This window comes from Grampus griseus (assembly GCF_964374135.1).
Source record: "Grampus griseus genome assembly, chromosome: 2".
In the NCBI taxonomy this organism is placed as follows: Eukaryota; Metazoa; Chordata; class Mammalia; order Artiodactyla; family Delphinidae; genus Grampus; species Grampus griseus.
The window spans coordinates 8,063,935-8,090,117 of NC_139018.1; the positions used below are offsets into that span (position 1 = coordinate 8,063,935).

At 39.3% G+C, this 26,183-nt stretch overlaps 1 protein-coding gene across 1 annotated transcript in view; it reads right to left on the reverse strand.

Moving 5' to 3' along the window:
• Nucleotides 1-17,534: 17,534 nt before the first annotated feature.
• The window catches only part of VRK1 (VRK serine/threonine kinase 1), a 77,868-nt gene continuing 69,219 nt past the window's right edge, over nucleotides 17,535-26,183 (reverse strand). The window contains exons 12-13 of the mRNA XM_082649142.1: nucleotides 23,071-23,161; nucleotides 17,535-17,966 (exon numbers count right to left, since the gene is read on the reverse strand). Of these exons, the coding sequence (XP_082505268.1) occupies nucleotides 17,935-17,966; nucleotides 23,071-23,161 (123 nt within the window). The 3' untranslated portion in view covers nucleotides 17,535-17,934. The remainder of the gene's footprint in view (nucleotides 17,967-23,070; nucleotides 23,162-26,183) is intronic.

Here is a 26,183-nt window from a genome sequence, read left to right on the forward strand (position 1 = left end):
GGGGTAGGGGGTGGGAGGAAGGGGTAGAGGATAGTGAGAGCCAGAGCTAGAGAGATGGAGAGGGAAAGAGGGACAGAGGGGGGAGTGCAGAGAGAGATCTGAAACTGTGTGTAGCACAGGACTTGCCCTCAGCTATGGACAGAAGATGCTTGATGGATTCTCACCTGTACTCCTGGACCAACTACCAGAAGAGATGGCGGGGGGGCATCCAAAAGCTTCTATACTTCTGTTGACTATAGAAGCAGTGCTATCGTGGCTCACTTCTGCCACCAAGCCCTGCACCCAAGGGAGTTAATGACTGAGGCCGTTCTTGCAGCCCATTGGTAATTATAAAATAACAAAATCACTTTCCATAAGCTACAAGGAAATTCAAGTCTCATTACTTAACACTGTTACCATTTAGGCCATGATCTGACACCAATAATTTGTTATTTTCAACTTCCTCCTGCTTAGGTATGAAAGCCATTCATGTTCCTCACCAAGTATTCCCAGTTCTTCTTCCCATTGCAACCTGGGTCATGGAACCTGGAAAAGAACAACAACAACAAAACTGTGGTTTTTAAGCCACTGAGATTTTAGAATTGTTTAGAGTTGTTTGTTACCTGGCCCACACTAACTGATACAATCAGGGTTGAAAATGTTTTGGAGGTGTGAGGGCCAGGTTGCAATGGCTGAGCACAGCACCGAGTTACCCTCAGAGATTGTGGCCACAGGGTACAGTGGCAAAAAGGGTGGCTCGGGAGGCAGACAAGTTTGGGCTCATATCACGTTGTATAACTCATTAACTGTGTGACTTTAGGCAAGTCATTTGACCTCTAAGCATCAGATTCCTGGAAAATCAGAGCAGCCTGATTTTCACTATGGTCACTTGTCACAAGGTCACTATGAAGATGAAATGAGATAATACATATAAAAGAGCACCATGCCTAGAACATAGTAAGCACTCAATAAATTAATAGTAAAATTTTATATTTATTATTACAAGATGGAGGCTCTAGGATAAGAACCCCACAACGATATTATTTAACAATCTCTCTCTCTCTCTCTTTTTGGCTGTAACACACAGCTTGTGGGATCTTAGTTCCCTGAAGAGGGATCTAACCCAGGCCCCCTGAAGTGAAAGGGCCAAGTCCTAACCACTGGACCACCAGGGAAGTCCCATATTTAGCAATCTCTGCTTGAAGCTTCCAGAGGTGAGGCGTTTACTGCCTCATTGGGGCTGCTGGCTCCCTTTGGATCTGAGAGCTATCAGTCGCTTCTCTGTGTGGTGCCGTCTCCCTTTAACTTCCACCTCATCCGGCCTGGTTCTGCCTTCTCCAGGGACTGCAGTGACTCTTATTCTTCTTCCACACGACAGATTTTCAAATATTTTAGACACCAACCTTCTCCACCACACTCCCCACACTCTTCTCCAAAATAAATCATCCCAGTTTTTTCAGTGTTTCCTGGTGTGACATGGTTTCTTAAGCATTCTCCACCCTTCCCACCCTCTTTGGAAGCACCTCACGTTGTCCAGGTCCATGCAAATGGGGCACCAAGATGTGGTCCGTTGTGTGCAGAGTGAATCAGCTGAGCAGCCTCGGTGTGGACATCACCTTCCTGGCCCAGAAGATGGTCATCAGCACAAGCCTCCTTCCTTTCCCCATGACCTGCTGCTGGGCCATGTCTTCATCCTGTTCTTGGGTAACTGATTCTTTTTTCCGAATATTAACACTTGGTGGATTAATTTCATTTCCCAGTTTTCCTCATCCTCTAGCCAGTCATTCATTCATTCAGCAAATATTTATCCCACATCAACCACGTGCCAGATGCTGCACTTATTACTGAGGCTCAAAGACCAAGACAAGAGGTTCACAGGCTACTGAGGGAGACTGATGATCAGAAAGACGACCAGACTCTCCTGACTCTTGCTATCATCCAAAGTATAAGCTGCTACGGCTAGTAAATTATTTCATCTGTAGACATGATAAGCAGGTTTCTATGTCTTTATATAAAAGACAATGGAAATGTGGACAGAAGGACTGAGCATGACAGCAGGACAGAAGGGACTCCTCTGGGGGACCTCTGCCAGCCAGCTATGACTCCACCTGATTATACAATGCCCACCTTTTTTTTTTTTTAACAGGAACATAAACATTTAATCATATATATACTACAGAGCTTTTTAGGATACCCATATATACAAATATTTACTTCAAATGTACCCTTTTCTTTTGGGAGTGTGAATAGGTAACACATTTCTTTTTCTTATATATGGCACGTATATATTTTTATGAATAACTAAACATATTCATAATCTTAGACCTAAATTGTATATATATATTTTTTAATTTTATTTATTTTTTATACAGCAGGTTCTTCTTAGTCATCCATTTTATACACATCAGTGTATACATGTCAATCCCAATTGCCCAATTCATCACACCACCATCCCCACCCCCCAACGGCTTACCCCCCTTGGTATACATACGTTTGTTCTCTACATCTGTGTCTCAACTTCTACCCTGCAAACCAGTTCATCTGTACCATTTTTCTAGGTTCCACATATATGCGTTAATATACAATATTTGTTTTTCTCTTTCTGACTTACGTCACTCTGTATGAGTCTCTAGATCCATCCACGTCTCAACAAATGACCCAATTTTGTTCCGTTTTATGGCTGAGTAATATTCCATTGTACATATGTACCACAACTTCTTTATCCATTCGTCTGTCAATGGACATTTAGGTTGCTTCCATGACCTGGCTATTGTAAATAGTGCTACAATGAACATCAGGGTGCATGTGTCTTTTTGAATTATGGTTTTCTCAGGGTATATGCCCAGTAGTGGGATTGCTGGGTCGTATGGTAATTCTATTTTTAGTTTTTTAAGGAACCTCCATACTGTTCTCCATAGTGGCTGTATCAGTTTACATTCCCACCAACAATGCAAGAGGGTTCCCTTTTCTCCACACCCTCTCCAGCATTTGTTGTTTGTAGGTTTTCTGACGATGCCCATTCTAATTGGTGTGAGGTGATACCTCATTGTAGTTTTGATTTGCATTTCTCTAATAATTAGTGATGTTGAGCAGCTTTTCATGTGCTTCTTGAATGCCCACATTTCTGCACATTCTCCAGGACCCTTTGCCTTAAAATAAAGTTTCACTCTTTTTATTCCTTCTAACTATTGGCAAAGTAAATATACAAGGGAGGGAGGGAGGGAGGGGGAAAGAAGGAAGGAAGGGAGGGAGGGAAGGGAGGAAGGAGGAGGAAGGAAAACTCAAAAATTTAAAAAAAAAAGGTTTAGGTTAGCATCATTTGTTTAAATAACTAAATCCAGAATCTGGTGACAAATATGACATTTGAAGATTTGCCCATTCCCGGTCACTGGCATTTTTTACTTTTTTCATGATTACTCAAAAATCGTTTCCACTACCCATGCCAGCACATTCTGGTGTCCCCTAGGGTGCAGGAGGTCAGTGCTTGGACACCTGGATTCATATGCCGTGTACAACTATTCCTCCCAACTCCACACTTCTCTTGAGCTTTGAGCATCCCTTAGAGAAGTATTTTTCCTTTAATAGTTCTGCTTGTCCTTTCATCTGCCAACACTTACACAGTGCCTGGCAGACAGTGGGTACCCACTGACCTAGCAGAGCAGAGGAAGCCCCTGAAGGGCTTCCCTGAGCAGCACAGGGCTCCAGGTTCCTCGGGGAACTGGAGAGAGAGCTGCAGGGGCTGAAAACAAGGTAGCCCACTTGGACCCTAGCCTTCCTTCCCCACTCAGCATGGCCTAAATCATTTAAAATCATCTCTAAAAATGTTTAAGGATAAAATGAAGGAAACATCCCCAAAACTGGGATGAAATACATAAAGAAAAAACAGGAGAGGTCCAACAAGTAACTGCTAAGAGGTCCAAAAACATAAAACAGAGAAATTGGAGGGAAGGACATAATCAAAGAATACTTCTCAGAACTGAGAAACAAAGTCTTCTGGTAGGAAAGGGGCACAGAGCCCAAGCCACATCATGTGAAAATCTGAAACAGCTTCCTCAGTGGTCACCGCTGGTTTCTACTCTTGTTCCTCTGCAGCCTGTTCTCCCAGAACAGCTCAGGTGGTCTTTTAAAAGGGGAAAGTGGAGCCTATCACTCCTCTGTGTGTAACTTTCCAAGCGCTTCTCATTTCAAGTAGAATAAAATCCCGACTCCTTTCCATAGCCCTGTGTGATGTGGTATGGCTTCTGCTGAACTGTCCAACTTCATTTTTGCGTCTTTTGTCCACCACTCCAGCCACACTCTACCCCCTGCACCTCAGACGCACTTGAGCTCAGGACCTTTACTCTTCCATTTGCCTCTATCTAGAACCGTCTTCTCCAGGTGGCCCCCTCCTTCTTGCCCTCCATGTCTCAGCTCTGACATCATCTCGTCAGAGGGATCTTCCCTGGTCACCCTGACTAACATAGCACCCGCTGTCCAACAGACTTTCTCCAAATTCATTTTTCTCTTGTATATTCTTCACTGTACTGTCATAATCTGAAATTATTGTAGTTATTTGTATATTTCTTATCTTTTTTTTCCCTACAAGATTATAAACTCTGGAAAACCTCATCTGTCTTATTCACGCAGAACCTTCAGAGTTTTGAACAGTGCCTGGAACAAACTGAATGTTCAATATTTGACAAATAATTGAGTTCCCAGTACAGCAAATGACAAGAAGCCTCGCCAAGGTATGAAATATTATAACGGCAAGGGGGGTAAAGAGAAGATCCTAAGAGTCTGAAAGAGAAAAGGGAATCAGAATTCATTGGAATTCCCCTAAGCAACACTAAATGCCAGGAGACAGTAGTGCAACATTTTAAAATATGGAAGGAAAAGACTTTTCAACCTAGGCTTCTATACCTAGCCAAACTATCAGATGTGAAGAGACATTAAAGGTATCTATTTTCAGACATGCAAGGATTAAAAAAATTAATAATAACCTCCATCACATGTTTTTAAAGAAGCTTCTGGAGGATGTACTAGTGCAAAGAGAGAAAATCAAGAAAGAAGCTATAGAAACCAGGAACAAGAGATTCAATACAACAAAGTGGTAGAGAAGTTCAGTATTACAATGAGGGGGAGCCCTAGGTGAAGAGCTCTGCAGGAACTCGGGGACTAACTAGTATTCAACGGAGCGAGAAGGAAGGCTCCAGGAGGCAGGCCTCTAATTAGAAAAAGAAAGAATTTGATAGATTTTTTTGATATGATTGAAATAAACAATACCTACCTAATTGAAATAATATAAACACTGACTACCAATTTATCTAAAAACATATAATTTTATTGAGATGATAGGAAAGAGTAGAAGAAAGCAAAGATCTCTCATTTTTTTAACCATGACAAGAACACAATACTTGAGTTTTAAAATTGATAACTAGTAAGTTCATTGATGTCACAAGATTCAAGATCAACACAAAAAACTTAATTACATTTCTTTACACTAACAATGAACCTGTGGAAACCAAAATTAAAAACACAACACCATTTACAATTGCTCCAGAGGAAATAAAATACTTAGGTATACACTTAACAAAATATGTAGAGGATCTGCGTACTGAAACTTAAATACTGATGAAAGAAATCAAAGACCTAAATAAATGGAGAGACATACTGTGTTCACAGGTAGGACGACTCAACATAGTAAAGATGTTGATCCTCCCAAAATTAATCAAAGTTTTAATGTCACTTCTATTAAAATTCCAGCAAATCTTTTTCATAGACATGAGTTTATTCTAAAATTTATGATAGAAAGGCAAAGGTTCTAGAATAATTAAAACAACCTTGGGCTTCCCTGGTGGCGCAGTGGTTGAGAGTCCGCCTGCCGGTGCAGGGGACACGGGTTTGTGCCCCGGTCCAGGAGGATCCCACATGCTGCGGAGCGGCTGGGCCTGTGAGCCGTGGCCGCTGGGCCTGCGCGTCCAGAGCCTGTGCTCCATGGCGGGAGAGGCCACAACAGTGAGAGGCCCGTGTATCACAAAAAAAAAAAAAAAAAAAAAAAATCTTAAAAATGCACAAAGTGGGAGGAATCATTCTACCTAACATTAAGGCTTACTATATCTTGCAATAATCAAAACAGCACATTGTATTGACAGAAGGATGAACACAGAGATCAATGGAACAGAAAAGAAAATCCACAGATACACCCACTTAAAATATGTCCAACTAATTTTTGACAAAGGTGCAAAAGCAATTCAACAGAGGAGGGGCAGTCTTTTCAAGAAATGGTTCTGGAACAACTGGATATCTATAGGCAAAAAAACTGAATCTTGACTTAAAACTCAGACTTTACACAAAAATTAACTCAGAATGGATGACAGACAAATGTGAAACACAAAAATAAAACTTTAGGGAAAAGTAGAAAATCTAGGGCTAGGCTGAGTTCTTAGACTTGATACCAAAAGCACAATCCATACAAGGCAAAATCCACAGTGGATGGGTGTTATAGAATGTTTGCATTCCCCCAAATTCATTATGTTCAATTCATACCCTCAATATGATGGCATTAGGAGGTGGGACCTTGGGAAGGTAGTTAGGGTTAGATGAAGTCATGAGGATGGAGCCCTCATAAATAGGATTAGTGCCCTTATAAGAGTCCAAGGAAACTCACTTCCCCTCTCTGCTCTCCTCAATGTGAGGATAGAAGCAGCTGGTAGTCTGCAACCCAGAAGAGGGCCTTCATCAGAACCAGACCATGCTGGCACTCTGACCTCAGACTTCTAATATATTTCTCCAGAACTCTGAGAAATAAGCCACCCAGTCTATGGTATCTTTATTATAAGCAGCCCAAGCTAAGACAATGGAGATCCCTTAAGTTTAGCATTCATAATTCAACTCTCTGGGCAAAAGAAACTTCTCTATGGAAATGGACTAGTCCAAGCAGAAAAAACCTTAGGATAATCACATGGTAGTGCATTGCTTCAAATCCTCTCTCATTCCAGCCCAAGCTGCAGTGACAGACTCCACACAGGCTTCCACCAGCTCGTGAGTGTAACCTGATGGCCTCTCTTATATTTCCTTCTTTGGGATTTGTATGAGATGCCTGCCAGGAAGAGCGGACCTTCCACATGTGCAACTCAGAAGTGTGGGAAGCTTCACACCCAAAGGAAGAGAGATGGGTTGGAGATTGTGAGATGCATTGCAATGGGCTCTTTGGAAGGTTCTGCAGGATGTGAGTGTCAGTCACTCTCAGGCGTAGACAACTTGATGATGCATCCCTGTAACTGTGCTCCCTCCTTCCCTGTTTCCATTCCCTTGTCCCTCACCTCTGCTCCCTGGGACCACATTCACAAATAAATTACCTTCACATAAGCCTTCATCTCAGGTGCAGTTTTCTGAAGGTCTCAGGGTAAGGATGGGGTTCTTCTAAAAATGGCCGATTCAAGTCGCTCTCCATGGAAGCCCCAAAATGCCAGCTCTAAGCCCCTCCCCCTCACACACACAGACTCGGAACTCCCATTCACCTTTTAATGGCTTGCACTTATATATAAATAGACAGCCAAGGAAGTGCCAGACATTCGAAGAAACCATCTAAAATAAAGTACAGGAACTTCCCTGGTGGTGCAGTGGTTGAGAATCCGCCTGCAAATGCAGGGCACATGGGTTCGAGCCCTGGTCCAGGAAGATCCTACATGCTGTTGAGCAACTAAGCCCATGTGCCACAACTACTGAGCCTGTGCTCTAGAGCCCATGAGTCACAACTACTGAGCCTGAGTGCCACAACTACTGAAGCCCGCATGCCTAGAGCCTGAGCTCTGCAACGAGAAGCCACCGCAATGAGAAACCCACACACCACAAGGAAGAGTAAGCTGCACTCACCGCAACTAGAGAAAGTCCTTGCGCAGCAACAAATACCCAACAACAAAGACCCAATGTAGCCATAAATTAATTAAATAGATAAAATAAAATAAAGGACAAAGATCCAAACAAGATGGGGGAGTGGGAATGCAATTTGTAGAAACAGAGACTATGTAGGAACAAAAAAGCTTCCAAATACTCTAATGAAAATCCTCAGCCATATAAGGAGATCCTGCACGCATGAGAAAGGACACTTGGAGAACAAAAAGCTCTTGGAAATTAAAAATATGACAGCAGAAATTTTTAAAAATCCTAAGAGAAGAAAATATTGAGGAAACCTCCCAGGAAGTAGAGGGAAAAAGACAAAAGAGACAGAAAGTAAGTGGGGGGAGAAGGAAGAAAGCTTAGAAGATCAGCCTATGATTCCCAATATCTGAACAGAAGCTCCAGAAAGAGAGAACAGAGTAGCTTCAAGTGCGCTCAACAGCAACTCTGGAACTAGAAGGTTATCAGAGTAATGCCTTCGAAACGTTGAAGAAAAATTATTTCCAATCCATAATTCTGTACAAGTCAAACTATCAGCCAAGAGGAAAGGTAGAACAAAGACATCCTCAGACATGCAAGAATTCAAAAAACTTACCTCCCACACACCTTTTTCTCAGGGAACTAATGGAGGATGTGCTCCTCCCGATAAGAGGGGTAAACCAAGGAGAAACACACTGGGCCAGGTAACAGGTGATCCAACACGAAAGAGATGCAAAGAGGAAACCCCAGGGTCAGCGGGAAGAAGCGACCCAGGAAGACTGCTGCGCAGGTGGGTGAAGCTTTGAAAACCTGGGCCCCAGGCCTGCACTGGGTTCTAGAGCCAGCCACTTGCCTTCAGCATAGACAGGCAAAGCTGCAGTCTCTTCTACTGATGGAATCACTAAGAGATCTTCAAAAAGGATAATATAAAACCGACTGAATAATGAGATGATATACGCCCATTGTGAGCAGTTACATTAAAATAGGTGTTTGACCTCATAGCTTGGCTAGAGCCTTTATCCCAATAAATTGCAATATAGAAAAAATAAGAGTTTGCATTCTTTCTTTCCCCTTCCCCATCCCGCCCCCCTCCATTAATGGATATGCAGATTGTGGCTTTGGAAGGCTATCCAAACCTGTAACAGTTTTTATTTCTGGGGCGGGAACCTAGGGCTACGGAAAAGGAAAGGTTCTTAATTTTTTTGTCATGGATTCTTTCAGTTTTTCATGAAACAAAAACAGGATTATCTTCTATCCAGATTCCTTGGTGGTCCATAATCTTAAATTTAAGACTTCACCATTTACCTTTTTTGAATGAAAGTACTTTTATATATTCTTGATGCTGGAAGTTAATTTTTAGCATATATATTTAATATACATAATAGGTTCCCATATGTGACATGGTATGCTATTTTAAAATTTCTGCCAATTACTTTCTTTTTTCCCATCATCCTCTCTAGTTTTTTTTTTGCAGTTGATGTAAAATACTATATGTTACAGGTGTACAATATAATCACTATTTACCTTTGTTCCTACTGATTTTTGTATCATGTACCATACATGTATTACCTATGAGTATCTCCTAAAAATTAGTTTAAAATAAAGTATGGGTAGGTGAGGTCTAACATATATTGTAGACATTATCACTTAAAGCCCACAAAGGCCATCCATCAACAGCTAGAGGGTCCCCTGAAAAACCACGGTAGGGCTGTTCCTGCCTTCAGTCTTCATGGGAGAAACCACCAACCCTGACCTCTTAAGAGAGTCTGTGACCCGATTTTCACAGCCAGTTCTATCTTTATCAAAGGCCAACTCGTTACCTATACATTTTTAATAGTATATTAATTTCACTGCATATCATCTAACACTGGATAAAATGATCTTGACCTCTTCCATCAGCTTCTGACAGAGGACAAAAACCACCAGAGAGGCCCTCCAGCATTTCTGGTCCTTTGTTAAGACAGGTGAAGCTCTTCATCTCTGTCAAGGAGGCCACACTCTCACTGATGGCAACCCAGCCATTTAACCAAAGGCTAGAGAAGCAAATCCAGACAAAAGATCATATGTGAATGTGAGCTACTAAACATATTTAAAATGGAAATATAATTATAACGAACCCTTGGGTTTCACTAGAATTTGTCTGCCAGGTGGCCTTCGGTAGGGAGGATAGCACCACCAAAGCTTACAGCTTGACAGCAGTTCTGAGTAAGAGAAAAGCTAACCAGAAGAATGGCCAGACACTGGGGCGTGGAAAGTATTCCAACCTGCCGCTTACTGCTTTAAAAATTAAGATTAAACTACAATTCCTAATATCTTCTGAATGGGGAAATAGAAAAAGTCACCATTTGGAGTTTAAGAAAAAAAAAAAAAGCCTGTATATTTTTGAGGCAGATAAACTCTTCATTTTAAAAGAGGACATCGGCAAATTCAACAGACTGGGGGTGGAGACGTTCTTCAGAGGCACTCAGCTGAGTCAGGGTGACAGGACCTATTTGCCTAGTAGTTTCTCTCCACATCTTCATTCCCGGGGTCCTGATGATTCAGAGAAAAAACCTCAACTGAACGTGCCTGCACCAGTCTAATTTCTTTTGACAGCCTGCTTCACAAATTCTAAAAAATTTTGAAATCAAGGATCTTTGAAAATGGAAAACAGACCCACTGTCCCAATATGGAGGGAGTGGGCACTCAATGAAGAAAGTAAAGTCTTGGCAAACCAATTTGCAAAGGGTTGGGGTGGGTGTGCGTGTCAGAGTTAGAAATGATCTGAATTAAAAACCACGAACAATGGGGACTATCAGTTAGGCACGAGGTCTGAGCCTATGTGCTGGCTCGTCTACAAATTTTTTTTTTTTTTAACGTCTGGCAGAATGTTTTACAGACTTAAACCCAGCAAGACTACAATTCCACCAGAAGGTGCCTCAGATGGTTTTGCTAATAATTTTGATCAGCTGAAATGGAGAAAAACATCATTTCAATTATTCACTTTTCAAACCCGTCAACTTTAAGTTGGAATATTAAATGCCCCTCTGCCTCCCTGTACCGCCATCAACCAAATAAAACCAAACCCCAAAGAACCCTCACGGAGAGGAAAAGGCAGTTGGCAGTGACAGTTCTGGATATGTTCATGTACTAAAAATCTCGTTGATGTTAATTTCTTGCCCCTCAGGAAGTTGAGTTCAGCTTATGTGTAACTTTGGGGAGAGAAAGTTCCTTTAGAGAACTAGGGGGGAGGCTGGCATTGCTCCTGCTGCAAAGATGCAAGTGCGAACCACCATATATTGGCTTTTGTTTTAATAGCCTTTTAACCAACTTTGTTAATGGACTGAGTGCAATTTAGATATGGAACTTGGCTAAAACGTAGCTTCAACTGGCTATTAAAATTTAAGAGCCAACTAAGATAGCTAATTACAAAAAAGCTCCAGTGATAATGCTAAGCAGAATTAGTAATAGCAAATGACAGTCTGTCTGGTCTTATTCCCATAGGGAAAGAAACTCTTAACTGAAGTCAACCAGACACTGTGCAGCCAACCTAATTGCATTACTGGTATTATGGGATACAAATCCGGCAGCTCGCTGGGACAAAACAGAGAGGGAAGTCTGTCAGGCTCGAGGCAGAAAGCAACTGACCCTCTTTTCCATACCAGTTACAGCAGGTTCCGGGAAATTTTATTTTTATTCACAGTTGATGGGGAAGTGTTCTTTCCTGAGGAAACTCCCTGTAAAACACTAGGGAGGAGTGAGGACGACAGGAAACAGACTCCAAAAAGCAGTTCAAAAGGAAAAGATCCTTCACCGACACAGGATGAGATTCTCCTGTTAGATATTTAGGTCTGAAAAAGACAACAATAAATATCAGACTGCTAAAAAGTTGAGCTTGTGGGGGGAAAATGTTTCACTTCTTTGCTTCATTACAGATACCCTCATTATGGCATCAGTGGAAGTGCAGGCTAGCTCTCCTGTGAAGATTTATCATGTGTGGTGGCCACTTTGAATCGGAGGTGCCGGAGTCTTTAACATTCCCCTAGTCAAGTGTCTCCCTGCTGTGCCTGTAAATGTCAGTCCAGTTTTTTCACGGCTGTGCGCACAGATTAGAAACAGCAGGAGAGCTGGGGAGTATGACTACACCAGTCAGGACACTTGTCTTCGTGGCACTGCTCAAGTGATTCTTGGAATGCAGGACCCTGCTGTTTTCTAATATTTACACACAACTGGAGTCATCAAGAGCAGTAAATGCGGTCTAAAGGCATCTTGCTTCTTTTGTTAGGGACTATACATTCAAATAGGGATATCAACAATAATACCACAAAAAAAAAAAACCCGCGGTTTTAAAAAGTTTCATATTCCTCCCCCCACCTCCAATTTTGCTGCTAAAAGACCAACCAGGTATTATCATGACTGTTCATTTAGCTCTTCTGTGTACATCACACAGTTCATTGGGAACAGCAGGGGTTCCGGATTCCTGACCTCAAATTGTGATTCTGCAGGCTGTGGCTCCTCTGACCTCCACAGGAACAGACAGGGCCTTGGGAACCATTTTGATATAATTTCAGCCACCTCTGCTTTCTGAACACTTTGCATGACAAATCAAAGACTTATTTTGGGCCTGTAGCACCTGGAATGCAGATGACTTCTTTTTCAAAAGCATAGTTAGGAAGTTTAACAAAAGGTGTGTCGGTGGGAAGCCCACTGTGACTGCATGTGTAATCTTAAGAAATGTCTAAATGATCCTTCCTATTTTTTTTTTTCTTTTTTTTGCGGTACGCGGGCCTCTCACTGCTGTGGCCTCTCCCGTTGCCGAGCACAGGCTCAGCGGCCATGGCTCACGGGCCCAGCCGCTCCGCAGCACGCGGGATCCGCCCGGACCGGGGCACGAACCCGCGTCCCCTGCATCGGCAGGTGGACTCTCAACCACTGCGCCACCAGGGAAGCCCTAAATGATCCTTCTTTAAATTATAAATTATAGGGTAAGTTACATATTTGTCTTAAGTTCTTAAACATCTGCCAAGGACTTTTACAGAAATTTGAGGGGTGCTATTCACCTTATTAAACCTATACAGTGATGTTTGTCAATTATTTCTCAATAAAACTGGAAAAAAAAAAACTTCAGGGGGCTGGTAGGAGGTGATGGGGTGTTACACAGGGACCACATCACACACCTTTGCAACCAGTGTTAAGCAGGTTAGGATGTGCACAATACTTCTCCGGCTGGAGTGACTCATGCATCAGCCCCAAAATGTTCTACAAGAGTTAATGAAATAAACGAAGACAAAAAAACAAAAGCTCTTTTTTGGGGGGTTGGGGGGGAGAACTAAAATGTTTAGAACATGAAAGTTTTCTTAAGGATCTTAAAGGCACATTCCTCTATCTAGAAAAGTTCAAGACGGAAACCATGACTCTCTTGGCCAGGCAATCTAACAGAATCAACATGTACTTCCAATTGTAACCTTCCCTGGACACATACTGCCCTAGAACTCTCCAGCGTTCAGGCTTAGCAGACCCTTCAGTCGTTCAGAACTCTTTTAAGTTCATATCCGACCCTTATAAGGAAAGTGTGAGGTATCTCTCACATCTGAGAATTATACCGAGAAGGCGCACCATGAACTTCTGTACTGCGCTTTTTATGTCAAGGTCAGAAAAAATATTAAATACAGCAATTTTTTAGTTATTAAACAACCTGTAGTCCAGGTGTTATAAGGTCTTCATTTACATCACTGTGATCACTTTTCACTTGCTTCTAAAAGATACCAGAAGCAGAAAGACAACCTACAGAAAAATGGAAACAGATTTCAGACTACTGTCCCACTTCCTCCCCAGCCCCCCACCCAAGGCGGGATCCATGCCTTTAATATTCCTTCCTGCCTCTGTACTCCAGGCACAAAGATTATCTTATAGACCAACTCCACTGATAACTCAGACCCTTAAAAAAGGGTTGACTTAACCAAGACAAAAAGAGGAAAGAGTGTTTTGAAGATCCTCTGCAGTGGTTCATAAATAAAACTGTACTTGCTTAATGGAGAAATTTTACAGGTAACTTCATGACGAGTCAAAATTACAAAAATTCAGGAACACTACTCATAAGTTGCAAAATACTACTGCTATAATAAAACTCACCAATATATGAATAACACATTCTTAGTACAATGAAAATAGTAAGCATTTTATTTGTAAAGTAACACCCAAGTGATAAAGAGAGCTACCTAAACCATCTGGTCAGCAGTATACTGCATAGAATCACTTCTTCAGTGCGTCTTGTATTCTTTATACCAGTAGAGCTTAATGAATCAGGGGTATATACAGAATAAACTGTGGAACTTTCAAAGACACACACACACAAAAGTTCACCAATGCAACTATTACAACTAGGAAAAATTATGTAAGCATGAAACAGGACTGAAAAATAACACAGCCAAAGGACAAGCGTTTGATTTTTGTGGTGGTGGTGAGATCATAAATGAATTTTCTCTTTCATTTTGATTTCTGTTAATGTGGTTTGGGCAGTAAATAAGAATTAATAAGTTAAATGGCACTAATTAAATCAGTGTGGTGCTGGCATAAGAACAGACAGACAGATCAATGAAATTGAACTGACAGAAACAGACCCTGGTATAAGAACTTAATCTGTAATAAAACAGGCAACACAAACCAGGATGGAAAGGGGCTGAGGAAGAGAATTTATTTAACAAATGGTAATGGAGCTACTGGTTAGCTATTTGGAAAAAAATCCACTGTGATCCTTACTTCATGGCATACATACACCACATTAAATTTCATATGGATTAAAAATTCAGAAGCATTAAAACACAAATCCTAGAAAAAGCCCTGGTAAATATTTCTGATATCAGGATGGGAAATATTTTAAAACAGTAGCAGAAATTACAGTGAAAGAGATCAACAGATTAAAGCGATAAGAATTAAATCGTCAACAAAAAATAAACTGGAAGAAGTCAGCAGCAAACATGACAGAGGTTAAGATCATTACTATACAAACAGTACAAACACACACATCAAAAAGCAAATAGAATGATTTGTTTAAAAATAAAAAATTGCTCAGGTTCACTAGCAATTAAAAAAAATTTACCTTATCAAATTATAAAAATTAGTAGCACTCAAGGTTGACAAAAATGTAAGTTGAGCACTGATTTCTGGGTAAAGTGTTAACTGACGGAGTTTTGCACAGCAAGTTGATAATGTGCACCAATAACCTTCCATTTTCATAGTCTTTCACCCAATGGTTCCCTTTTGAAAATCTAAGGAAATATTTGTACATGTAGACAAAGACTTATGCCCAATTTTATTCAAGAATATTGTTTATAATATCCCAATACTGAAAACAACTTAAACCTCCAACATTAGGTAAATGGTCATGAAAGTATCACGAATCCATAGGAAGAAATATTATAGAAACATAAAAACTATATTTATGAAGTATTTGTAATAACATGGAAAGTATTTAATGTTCACTTTAAAGAGCAGAATATAAAGCTTTTATAAAGTATGATATTTAAAGATAAAAATGCATAGAGAAGGCTGGAAAAAAACGTGTCAAAATATTAACAGTGGTTGTCTGTGGGTGGTAGTAATATGGCTAGTGTGTCTTTTGACACTTTTCTGTATATTCTAAATTTTCTACAGTGATCAAGTACTATTAATACACTTTGATGACCAGATGAATATAGTTTTAAAGGATAAACAAGCACACATGCACACAAATACATATAATGTATTTATATTTCCACCACTAATTCATTGCTATGCAACTTAGCTCTTGATATGCACATTTAAGTTAGTAATTCAAAGAAATAATTGGGGTTTTGTTACCCTGGCCTATTAGCGTTTGATTTGTCTTAAAAGATCACTATTGAAGAACACCCAGAAGATATTTTACATCAGGGCTTAGATGGTTATCAAAGATTTACCAGCTGCTGTCTAGAAAATATAGCACACATGTAGCTCCCATTGTCTGAAGGACAGGAGCCTGCACAGGGGTGGGTCCTTGACAGACTAGAAACCCTCACTAAGGTTTCTGTCACTAAGGACATAAGAAAATGGCAGAGAAGGCAGGACACATGGGGCCAGGAACACGTCCATAAGGATGTTGGATTGTGAAGGGAGAATAAAGAAAAGCAAACCCACTGGATGCAGGGATTGGAAAGAAAACAAAAACAACACAAGATAAAAAACAGTAAGTATGGAACTGAAAAAGGCAAGGGAAAAAGCATAACTCTGGCGGACAAGGAGGTTATTAAACCACTTCTTTGAAATAAGGGGGGGGGGTAAGAAAAACCAGAGTAAGGTAGGGAACAGAACAGCAGAACAAGGGGATAAGGGGATGCAGCCGATGAATCACACTGGCTACTATGGCTATTAGTTTTTCATTCTGCAGCCCTGCCAATAGAGCAACATTTGAGAAAATGCCAGCACTTATTAAAAACAATATGTGAGGAAATGTTTGTTTTCTTAATATTTAACCAACAGGTTTTGCTATGTTTTTGTGTTTTGAAAAATAAAAAAGGCTAAGGCACATACACAAAAACACACCACACACATTTTATCCTATTTTAAGCATCAATGTGTTTGAAACAGAACTTGAGAGTTGATTTAGATGTTACAAATAACCTTGGGACCATAACACTGATGAGGACTAAAATCCAACATTCTACAGAAAACAGGAGGAGGCTCTGCCCAAAATCTAGTTCTCTATTCTGTAAAGTCACAGTGCCCTAGAACTTCAGGAGGCATTTAAAAGATTAACCTTCAAAGGAAAGTCGGCAGATGTGCTTTGCGTTTTTCAGTATCCGACCACTGCAGTTATAAATGCTTCGTGTGACAACTAAATACCACATCAGAGAGCCAAAAGGTAAAGTGTGTTGGTTCAGAGTTGCTCAAAATTGGTACAACTCTGACAGTTTCTGACATGTCTACATCCACCTGTACTATTATTTACTTAGTATTTTCTTCAAATCAACTTGCTTTTCTAAAAACTGAAATACCTACTTTAGGCTTGTCCTAAGCAATAGAGAAATCACCAGTTTAATGTGCTATTTATATTCTAAATACATATTAAATAAATACTTACATATTTAAATAAAAGTGTACCTATACACCATCTAAAAACATTGTACAGGCTACAAGTGGTAAGGTGTACCACCCCTAGAAAATCCAGTCCAATCCCAATTTCTCTAACAAAGTAAATCTTGAAATTGTTCATGTTGAAATTCCAAGCTTTTGTTCCCAAGGCAACTATATAGTCTATATTTAAAATTTCTAATCACTAAAACTCTAAAGTGCTTGGTTTACTGTACAAATATTATACCATACCAAAAAAAAAAACTTGGAAGAAAAATAATCTCTTGTGAATGAATAAGCCAAATATATATATATATATATATATATATATATATATATATATTTGACAGTATTTCCTTAAAGGAAGCCAGTCTAAAACAATCTTTGATCTGGCCACCACTTGATAATTGCCTGTTTTCTTACCATACAGCTTGCATACTTACATAATTCTCAAGTAATCTTTCAAATACATGTATTTCATCTCTCACAGATAAACTTACTACTCCATTTCTTCTTTCATAATCTTTTCTCTTCTTTGTACCTCTCATTTCCTAGAGCAGGTGCTTAACAAATGCTTGTGGAACTGAGCAAAATCAATACAAAACAAATCTTATGCCCACAACAAATTTGTATCAAGCAAAAAGAGACCTTTATTTTAAGTTGTGTATTTCCTTAAAAGTAAGGATTTTGCCAAACATTTTATACACTGTAGGAAATATACAACGATTAGAAAAGTGCATGTCATAGTAATATTTCTTATATGTACCCCAGAACCTCAAACACACAGCATGGGACAGCTTCAAGGGTATAACCTTAATACTGTGAAATTTTATAAATTAGGCTTTAGTAAATTCTACAAAGTATTTAATAAAAAAAAGTCTGCTTTTCAAAGACATAGGTACTTCATTGTTTCCCCCACTCCACAAGACTCACATGAAAATAAAACAATACAGAAAAAGAGGAAAAGTCAAATGAAAGAAGGAAAGAGTCAAATGAAAGGAAGAAAAGAAAAACTGGTTCACAGTATTTGATTTACTTCTGGACTCTCTTCCTGGTTCTTGAACCTTGAAGAGAAAACAAAGAGATTTAAATCACTAATCATTAACTTACAAAAGCAAAAGAACAGAAATATAAGTATTTCCATACATGGTTATTAATATTTAAAAATCTAATTGACTATGATGATTTGTGGAGACGAAACTGATACACAAGTTATAACTGTTAATACCCTAAAAATCTTAGGAAATTGTGTTAATTTTTTAGTGTGTCAAAAAATATGCTAACAAAGCCGACCTTCTAGTTTGAAGTTATACAGAATGCATCCACTGGTAAAAACATACCCCATTTACACTGGTCCTGAACTATTTCTCCCCCAAATTTTTATTGTACAATTAAAAACATTATCTCCTAATGTAAACTATAGCAACAAGATAGGTACTCCATAAGCAACAAGGACCTACTGTATAGCACAGGGAAGTCTGCTCAATATCATGGGAAAAATATTTGAAAAAGAATAGATATCTGTATATGTATATATACAGATCACTTTTCTGTACACCTGAAACTAACATAATGTTGTTAATTACACTCCAATATAAAATAAAAAGTTAAAACAAAAAAAGATAGGTATTCCTTGGGGGGAAGCACTGAGGATATGCATATTGTGGAAAGCAAGGCATTTTTCTAACTGTGTTGCTTTTTAAAGCCTGCTCCCTCTACTCTTTAGGCAGAAGAGCACTGGGCTAATCCAAATGCAAAGTCTTGTCCACGAGGGATTAAACAGACCCCAGCTAAGTCGCCTTCTAGAAAAGTATCACATCTGATACTGGCCTAAGTGCCTTATGACAGTTCCTCTCCAACTATTCCTGCGCTGGAAGAATGCAGTGCTTCTCTACCGGGAGCATGTGGATCCGCCTCCCCGAGGAGACTTTGTCTCCCACCCCACCCCAGGCCACCTCCACCGCGAGCACAGCAGAGTCAGAAGGACAAGCTTAGGCCCGATCACAACTGCCTGTGGTGGCAAGAGGAGTGTGTCTTCCATGGCCTCGGGCTTCCCTCTGCCAGGAGAGAGCAATGGTACCACGGTGAGGGCAGCGTGGGGCCCACGATCAATCAATAAACACACTGAACAGAAAAGAGATCAGTACTTCTCTTCTGAAACATACAAAACATTCTTTGAATCTGGGACAAAATATCTACCACACATGTCTAATCATAAACAGTTTCTAAAGGCTTTCTGACAACAGGTTTATTTAGGTACTTAATTGGAAGATCAGTTTGTTTGTTATTTTTCCAAGTTCTAGTTTTTATTCAATTGCCATACATTTCAATTCATGCAAACTTCAAAGTTATATGAGTATCTTCTTTTCTCTGCCACTCATAGTGCATGGCCTACACTATGGTGGGTTTAAACTTTTGAGTTTTTTCTTCAATTTTTGTGATATAGCCTTCTTTTAAAAATATTCCATGGTAGATTTTTAGGTTTTTACTTCAACAATTTTGAAATTAATTTTCCATAGAAAACTGAGAACGCTGTGATTGTCTGAAATTGGAATAACAGGATATCGCAAGATCAAGGTCTATAATCAATACTATAGTACATCTCCCTTTCAATAAAATTCGAATCTATAGTCACATTAAAAAGGACACTAGGGCTTCCCTGGTGGCGCAGTGGTTGAGAGTCCTTCTGCCGATGCAGGGGACGTGAGTTCGTGCCCCGGTCCGGGAAGATCCCACATGCCGCGGAGCGGCTGGGCCCATGAGCCATGGCCGCTGAGCCTGCGCGTCCGGAGCCTGTGCTCCGCAACGGGAGAGGCCTCAACAGTGAGAGGCCCGCGTACCGCAAAAAAAAAAAAAAAAAAGAAAAAAAAAAGGACACTAAAGTCAACGATTATCGCTATATTCTCATTAATGTCCTAATTTGACATTTTACTCTTAGATTAAATTCCGTTACTGCTTATCCCCATTCAATCTAGATTTAAAGTTTTTCACTGCAACTAAGAATGCCATCACCACCTGCAACTTATTATATAATCATATTATGCAACTTAGAGACTTTATCAGTTCAGTATTTTTCCTAATAATCAATTCTGACTGTTGCAGAAAAAAATCTATTTCTCCTCCCGTCCCATATATACTCGTTTTCATAATACTTTACTAGTAAATATATACTCATTTTCATAATACTTTACTAGTGGTAAAAGGCCCAATCATAAGACTAATGTGTAAAACTTAATACTTGAAAAATAAAATATACAAGGTTGGGATACTCTTCTATGATTTTATAATGCAGAAGGAAAAAAACAAGTGGGAAATTTCTTTGTAGGGTGCCTTAAAAATATCTCTTTCTTGACTAGACCGCAACTATTCAAGGGGTAAACATAAGTCACGCTTTCCTCAAAGAATCCTCAAGAATGGTCCAAAATCCAAGGTACTTCAAAAACACCACCAAGAGTAGGCTGTTGAGTTCTGTCTGTTGTATGAACGGTAGGGACAAAGTATACTGGCCATAAATATCATGGCTGTATTAACTAATTTTTAGTACAGTTCTGAAATATTGGCCTGGTTTTGAAATGCCAGAATATGTGTAGTTTTTAAAGGTTTATCATTTTGTGGGGAAAAAATTACTTGGAGCAAATTACCAAATTTTCTCAATTGGTAAAAATCATGCCTTGCTTAAAACTACAAGGATTAGAGGCCTCTGTTCTTCTTGAAAACGACCCCTCACCCCTCTCTTTCTTTGAGAAAACCTACACAAGACACATTAGAAAGCTTTCAGAATGTGTTCTTACACAATAGACGCCCAGCTACTCAAAATGAGTTTAGGTGTATCGAGAAAATTATACACGTTTTTTAAATGGTCTAAATAGATATTAAAGGAAAGTTGTCCCCATTTTGCTAGGCACAGCATTCTGAGAGATCACACCGTGAGAAAAATCTCTTACCATATGTAAACCATAAATCGTGTTTGAAAATAAAATTGTTAATGAAGAAACTGACATTTCTAAAGCAGCTGTTAGAGGTGACCATTCTTGAAACATGTTTCTGACGCAAAATCTTAAAGCTCTAAAACACAGAATTCACTGAATTATATATTTCTTTAAAAAACTTCAAATGTAATAATGTGCCTTCTCATTCAGGTTACTTTAAACTGATGAATACATAAACATACATTTTCATGAACCCTTGGATCGCTTTAGTTTTCTTTGCTAGAAGCAATAACATTTTACTATCTCAGGTAATATTTCTCTCATTTATGAATATTTAGATAGTAAAATACCTTAACTAGCCTTATACTTTAGGGGGGGAAAAAGAATTACAATTGGAACAGTATTTAATTAAAGCAATTTAGAGTTTATATGAATAAAAGAGAATTTGATTATTTTTTATCTTCATTTTTTAATATCAAAAAGAAATCTGGATTATTCTCTTTAAATTAGTGATGGGGTCTACTCTCTTCTTTTGTCATTAATAAATAAAACAAAAATACGAATATATTTTCTCACAGTAAAAACAATCAGTATAAGGACCTTAAATTAAAATTTTAGGTATAAGAAACAGTTTTCGTAATTACAGTCAAATTTAAAATCACGTATGTATCAAAACAAATACCTCTGATGCTCACTAAGCAAAGTTCGGATAACAAATGACCTCTAGGCATGAGGAGACGCATGAGTCTTCCCTATGCACAGCTGGAAACTGGCTTTGGTCTAAATGGGTATCAACCTTACTATAACAACGTAAGCCCTTTCTTAAACTAAAATCTCCCGTTTTAAAATGTAAGGGATTTGAGTAAGAATATTACTCTATCTTCATAAGCGCTCCTTAACTTTGCTCCCACTCACTGCCACAGCCGCTGCTGCTGCCTCTGGCTGAGACATGCTTTGATGTGCTGCTCCTTGGGACTCCCCACCTCCTAGTAACAGAATGAACAAGACAGGGGAGAAAGGGGAAAAAAAACAAAAACAGGAGGGAATGGAAGATGGCAGCAGAAAAGTAAGAGGGACTATTTCAAAACCTTTAGCTTCCAGAGTGACGTTATACACTCGCTCTTCAGTTATCCCAAGGATTCTCTTGGGTAAATTCAGATAAACCTAAGGACGTACTATCCATAATATATAATGAAGAAAATGTTAATAAAAGCAGGGTGAAGATGATTCTCTTTGAAAGTCAATTTTTGCCTTCCGCAAACATGCATGGCTATCACTGTCAAAGGGAAGGTAAAAATACATCACTGGCCTAACTCTACTGGGCACTTACACTTTGATGAAATTTTTACCAAAAATAAGCCTCTTCTATTAGAAATCAGAAATATTTCAGGACCAATAAACTAATAAATAAATAAAAGGCAGACAGATAGAAGAGATATCTGGCGGGGGGTGGAAGTGGTACTGTAGCCAGCTCTGAATCTCTCCTCACTGAGGCAAGTAAACCATCTCTCATGAAACCTGGAACACATTTTCCCATCTTCTGAGCCCCACAGGTGTGCCTACACACCACAGACTGGCCATTTATTAACCAGACCAAAGTCCAACCTAGTCTTGCCCTTTGCAGATGCTGCCTTTGCTAATGTCACTTCTGGAACTACTCCATACTAAAAGTGCCTTCAGCACCAGTACATAAGTCATTGAAGAAATGACTTTATACCTTGCTTTTTGCTTTAAGACCTTTGGGAAGTGATGATTCGAGGCTTTAATTCCTTGCATCCCAACTTGCTGAGAGAAAAGAAGAGTTGGCAGACTCTGCAGTAAGCCACGTACTAACCACCTGACTCCTGACATTCCCTCTCACGCCCAGAGTTAGGCGGTAAGTGTGGAGAACCAGAGACACAGTAGCCTGAGAGGTAAGAGTTCTGGTCTCTACGTCTAACCCTTTCACAACAGTTCTGTCATTTAAATGCTCTGTGTCTTGGGCTCCATATCTGCAAAATGAGAGTAACTCCTGGTCTCAACTTCATGATTATAGACATGATTATAGTAAATAACACAATGTGAACAAAGGACATTGTGATACATACTGTATAAATATTAGATCTTCTCCTACATTTTTTAAATTATAAAATGAGAATGTTATGACCCAAATAGTTAACCCCTTATTCAGTGGGAGGAAATGAAATTTGTGTTTATTATATATAAGAAAAGAGCTAAGAGGCAAGACTGTTCAACTTACGGGTTTGTGTGGCCTCTTCTGTCTGTGTATCTGAGCATTCCATATCTTCGACACCAGGTTGTGTGCTCTGCTCTATTTCTTTCTTTCTCTTCTTACATATAAAAATTAAACAAAAAAAAAAAAAAAGAAAAAGATGTGGCATGATGGTCAATTAAGAAAATATACAGGGCTTCCCAGGTGGTGCAGTGGTTGAGAGTCTGCCTGCCGATGTAGGGGACATGGGTTCGTGTCCTGGTCCGGGAAGATCCCACGTGCCGCGGAGCGGCTGGGCCCGTGAGCCATGGCCACTGAGCCTGCACATCCAGAGTCTGTGCTCCGCAACGGGAGAGGCCACAACAGTGAGAGGCCCGTGTACCGCAAAAAAAAAAAAGAAAATATACAAACTTATCAGATATTAGCATATATATATGAATCTATACAGGTGTGGGTATGTCAAAACATACAGGAAGAATACACACAACTTCCTGGTGGGGGTCACCTAAGGAAAGGGGCGGGGGGTGAAAGAAAAGGGGATTAAGGGAACCTTCAACTATACAGTTAGTCTGGAAGTGGGTATACTTCTTATATCCACCTCTAACTTTTTATGCCTCATATAATTTATTATTGAAAGCCATGTTTTAACCATCAGGACTGATCATACAGAAACTCTCTTTGAAAGCTGATACTTGCTCAGGCCAATGATACTTATTTTCCCCATTTTACGCTGCATGTGTGGGGTGGGGTAAATGTACTTGATAAATAGGAAAATATGTGCCTGGCCCATGTATCGCATCAGTGGTTATGCCCTCTAAACTGATGGGGAAATTCTGTGGATCAATGATGGCAAACTTCCAATAAATGTTTTATAATTTAAAGTTTAAGAGGGCCATAAACCTTACTGTAAAAGAAGAGTCTTAAAAGTACAAAGCGCTCCTAAAATCTCAAAAACAGGTTGGATTTTCCACCACTCTCTCAGGCCTTTCCTATTTTCTACATATTTTTCTAGTTGAGTGTTACTTAGGAGTTAATGCCTACGTTCTGTCACCATTCATTCTTCCCAAATGTTCATACAATTTCTTTTTCTTACTTTCTATCACTACATTTCCTAACTAGCTCAGTCCTGTGTAAAGTTTTAAAATACTTAACATCTCTATACGTAGGTATAACTATAGAAGGACATTAGTAAGGAATTGAAAACTTTGCACTTTTCATGCAACTTTATCCCATGTAATCTCAAATTTAAATGTGTTAAAATCTACATCAGAATTCATTACTTCTCTAGGTTGCCTAAAATAAGTCTGTAGCATTCAGGAAATCATCTGATACTTCCCAAATTTCACAGATTCACGACACATCAGAATGTCCTCTTATATATTTTCCTAACAATATTAAGTTAAACTTTGCCTAAGAATTTTCCTCACTTCAGGCCATTTTGTGTACAGCTATAAAAGGGTATAATGTCTGCTGACAGGACATTGTTCTTTTGCCTAATGGCAACCATGGGTTCTGTTCCAAAGAGAACTACATGGGAAAGCACAACTCTACTCAAGCCGCGTTATGTTAAAACCTCCGAATGGTCAGAACTGTTATTATCTATGTATTACAGTTAATCCCACTGTTTCAAAATATTCTTAACGGTGGCTGTGGAAAGATTAAACCTCAGAGATTCCCATCATGGTCCTGAAGAAAATGCTTCACATATATAAACATAACATCTTGACTAAACCTTAAAAAACTTTCAAAGGCATTCATTTAGCAGATTTGTACATGGAGGTATTACTTCTCAAAAATAGCTGGAAGAGTGGCTGTAACTTCATATAACTGATGAGAGAAGGGGAGAGTGCCTTACATCTTTCTTTTCCAAAGTGTTGCTTCATGATTACTATCTAAACCCTGCTGGGCTGAACAGATTGGTTCGATAATTACATACAATAACTGCAGTGGGCAGGTAACCCTCAGCTGGCACAGGGCAGCTCCCCTGTGAGAACTTCCATATGCAAACTGCACTGATGGAGTGCATTAGGTACATCTTTCCTGCCGGTGCACAGGCCTGATTAACGCCAGCCAAGACTCCAAGGTTAGCATGTCAGCAGATTTGTGATGCATTAGGCAGGAATAAACACAGACACTTTTGTTCGTTCGGACCAAAATTAAGGAGGAATATTTCAGTACTATATTGCTTTCCATACAGGAGAGAATGCATTTTCCAGCTTTAGGAGGGCAGATTTTTAAATGCTCATTATAAAGGGAGCGATCCAATATGTTCTACCTAAGAGCCTAGTGCATTCATCTTGTTTTCAAGCTTATTTAATAAAAAGGAGCTTTCTTAATCTCCGTGCAGGTAAATTACATAGGAATGAAAATCAGACAGTATTCAACCAACAAAAGAAACACCTGTATTTCAGCAGTATGTACTGGGGAAAGCACTGAATTTCATTAATCCACACTTCAACTGGGTATCTCTTGCCCAACTTTTCTGACAATGTATATATCAATAGTGTGGATAGAAAGGACCAACAGTCTACAGACTAAGATCAATTAACAACAACCTTCAAGTTAAATATCTAAGTCTGTTATTCATTGCATAAGGCGATGAGTAAAATTCCAAACAATTTGCTGCCAGCTTCTTTCTACTGATATCACCAAATGCTTCATTTTGTTATTTGACAACTTTTTAGGCTTCAAATAGTACATAGTTTGGTTCTCTTTAAACAGAAAATGGCTTCACAAAGTGCATTAATCTCTGATTTTGTCATATGCCATACCAGGTCTCACAGGTGCCTTTATTTACATTTATAAATGAAATCAAAATATTGCATGACACACAAGAATAATTCATAAAGTTAGGACAGAGTTTTCTTTTAATTCAGCATGGCTAAAATATCTTTAAAAACTAGGTTTATTTTAAAGGGCATTAGTGTATATATTACACATTGTATTTTTGCAGTGCTCAGACTGCTAGGCTAAAACTTAGTTAAATTAGCAGCTTCTCACTTCCAATTTAGAAACAGGAAGACAAATCAGCGAGATGCATCGGACTGATAATTTACTAACCATCTAAACACTGACTGGAGATTAGTTATAGACTTAAAGCTGTTTTAATGGAAAAGAGAATAAAAGTCTTCAGAGACAAA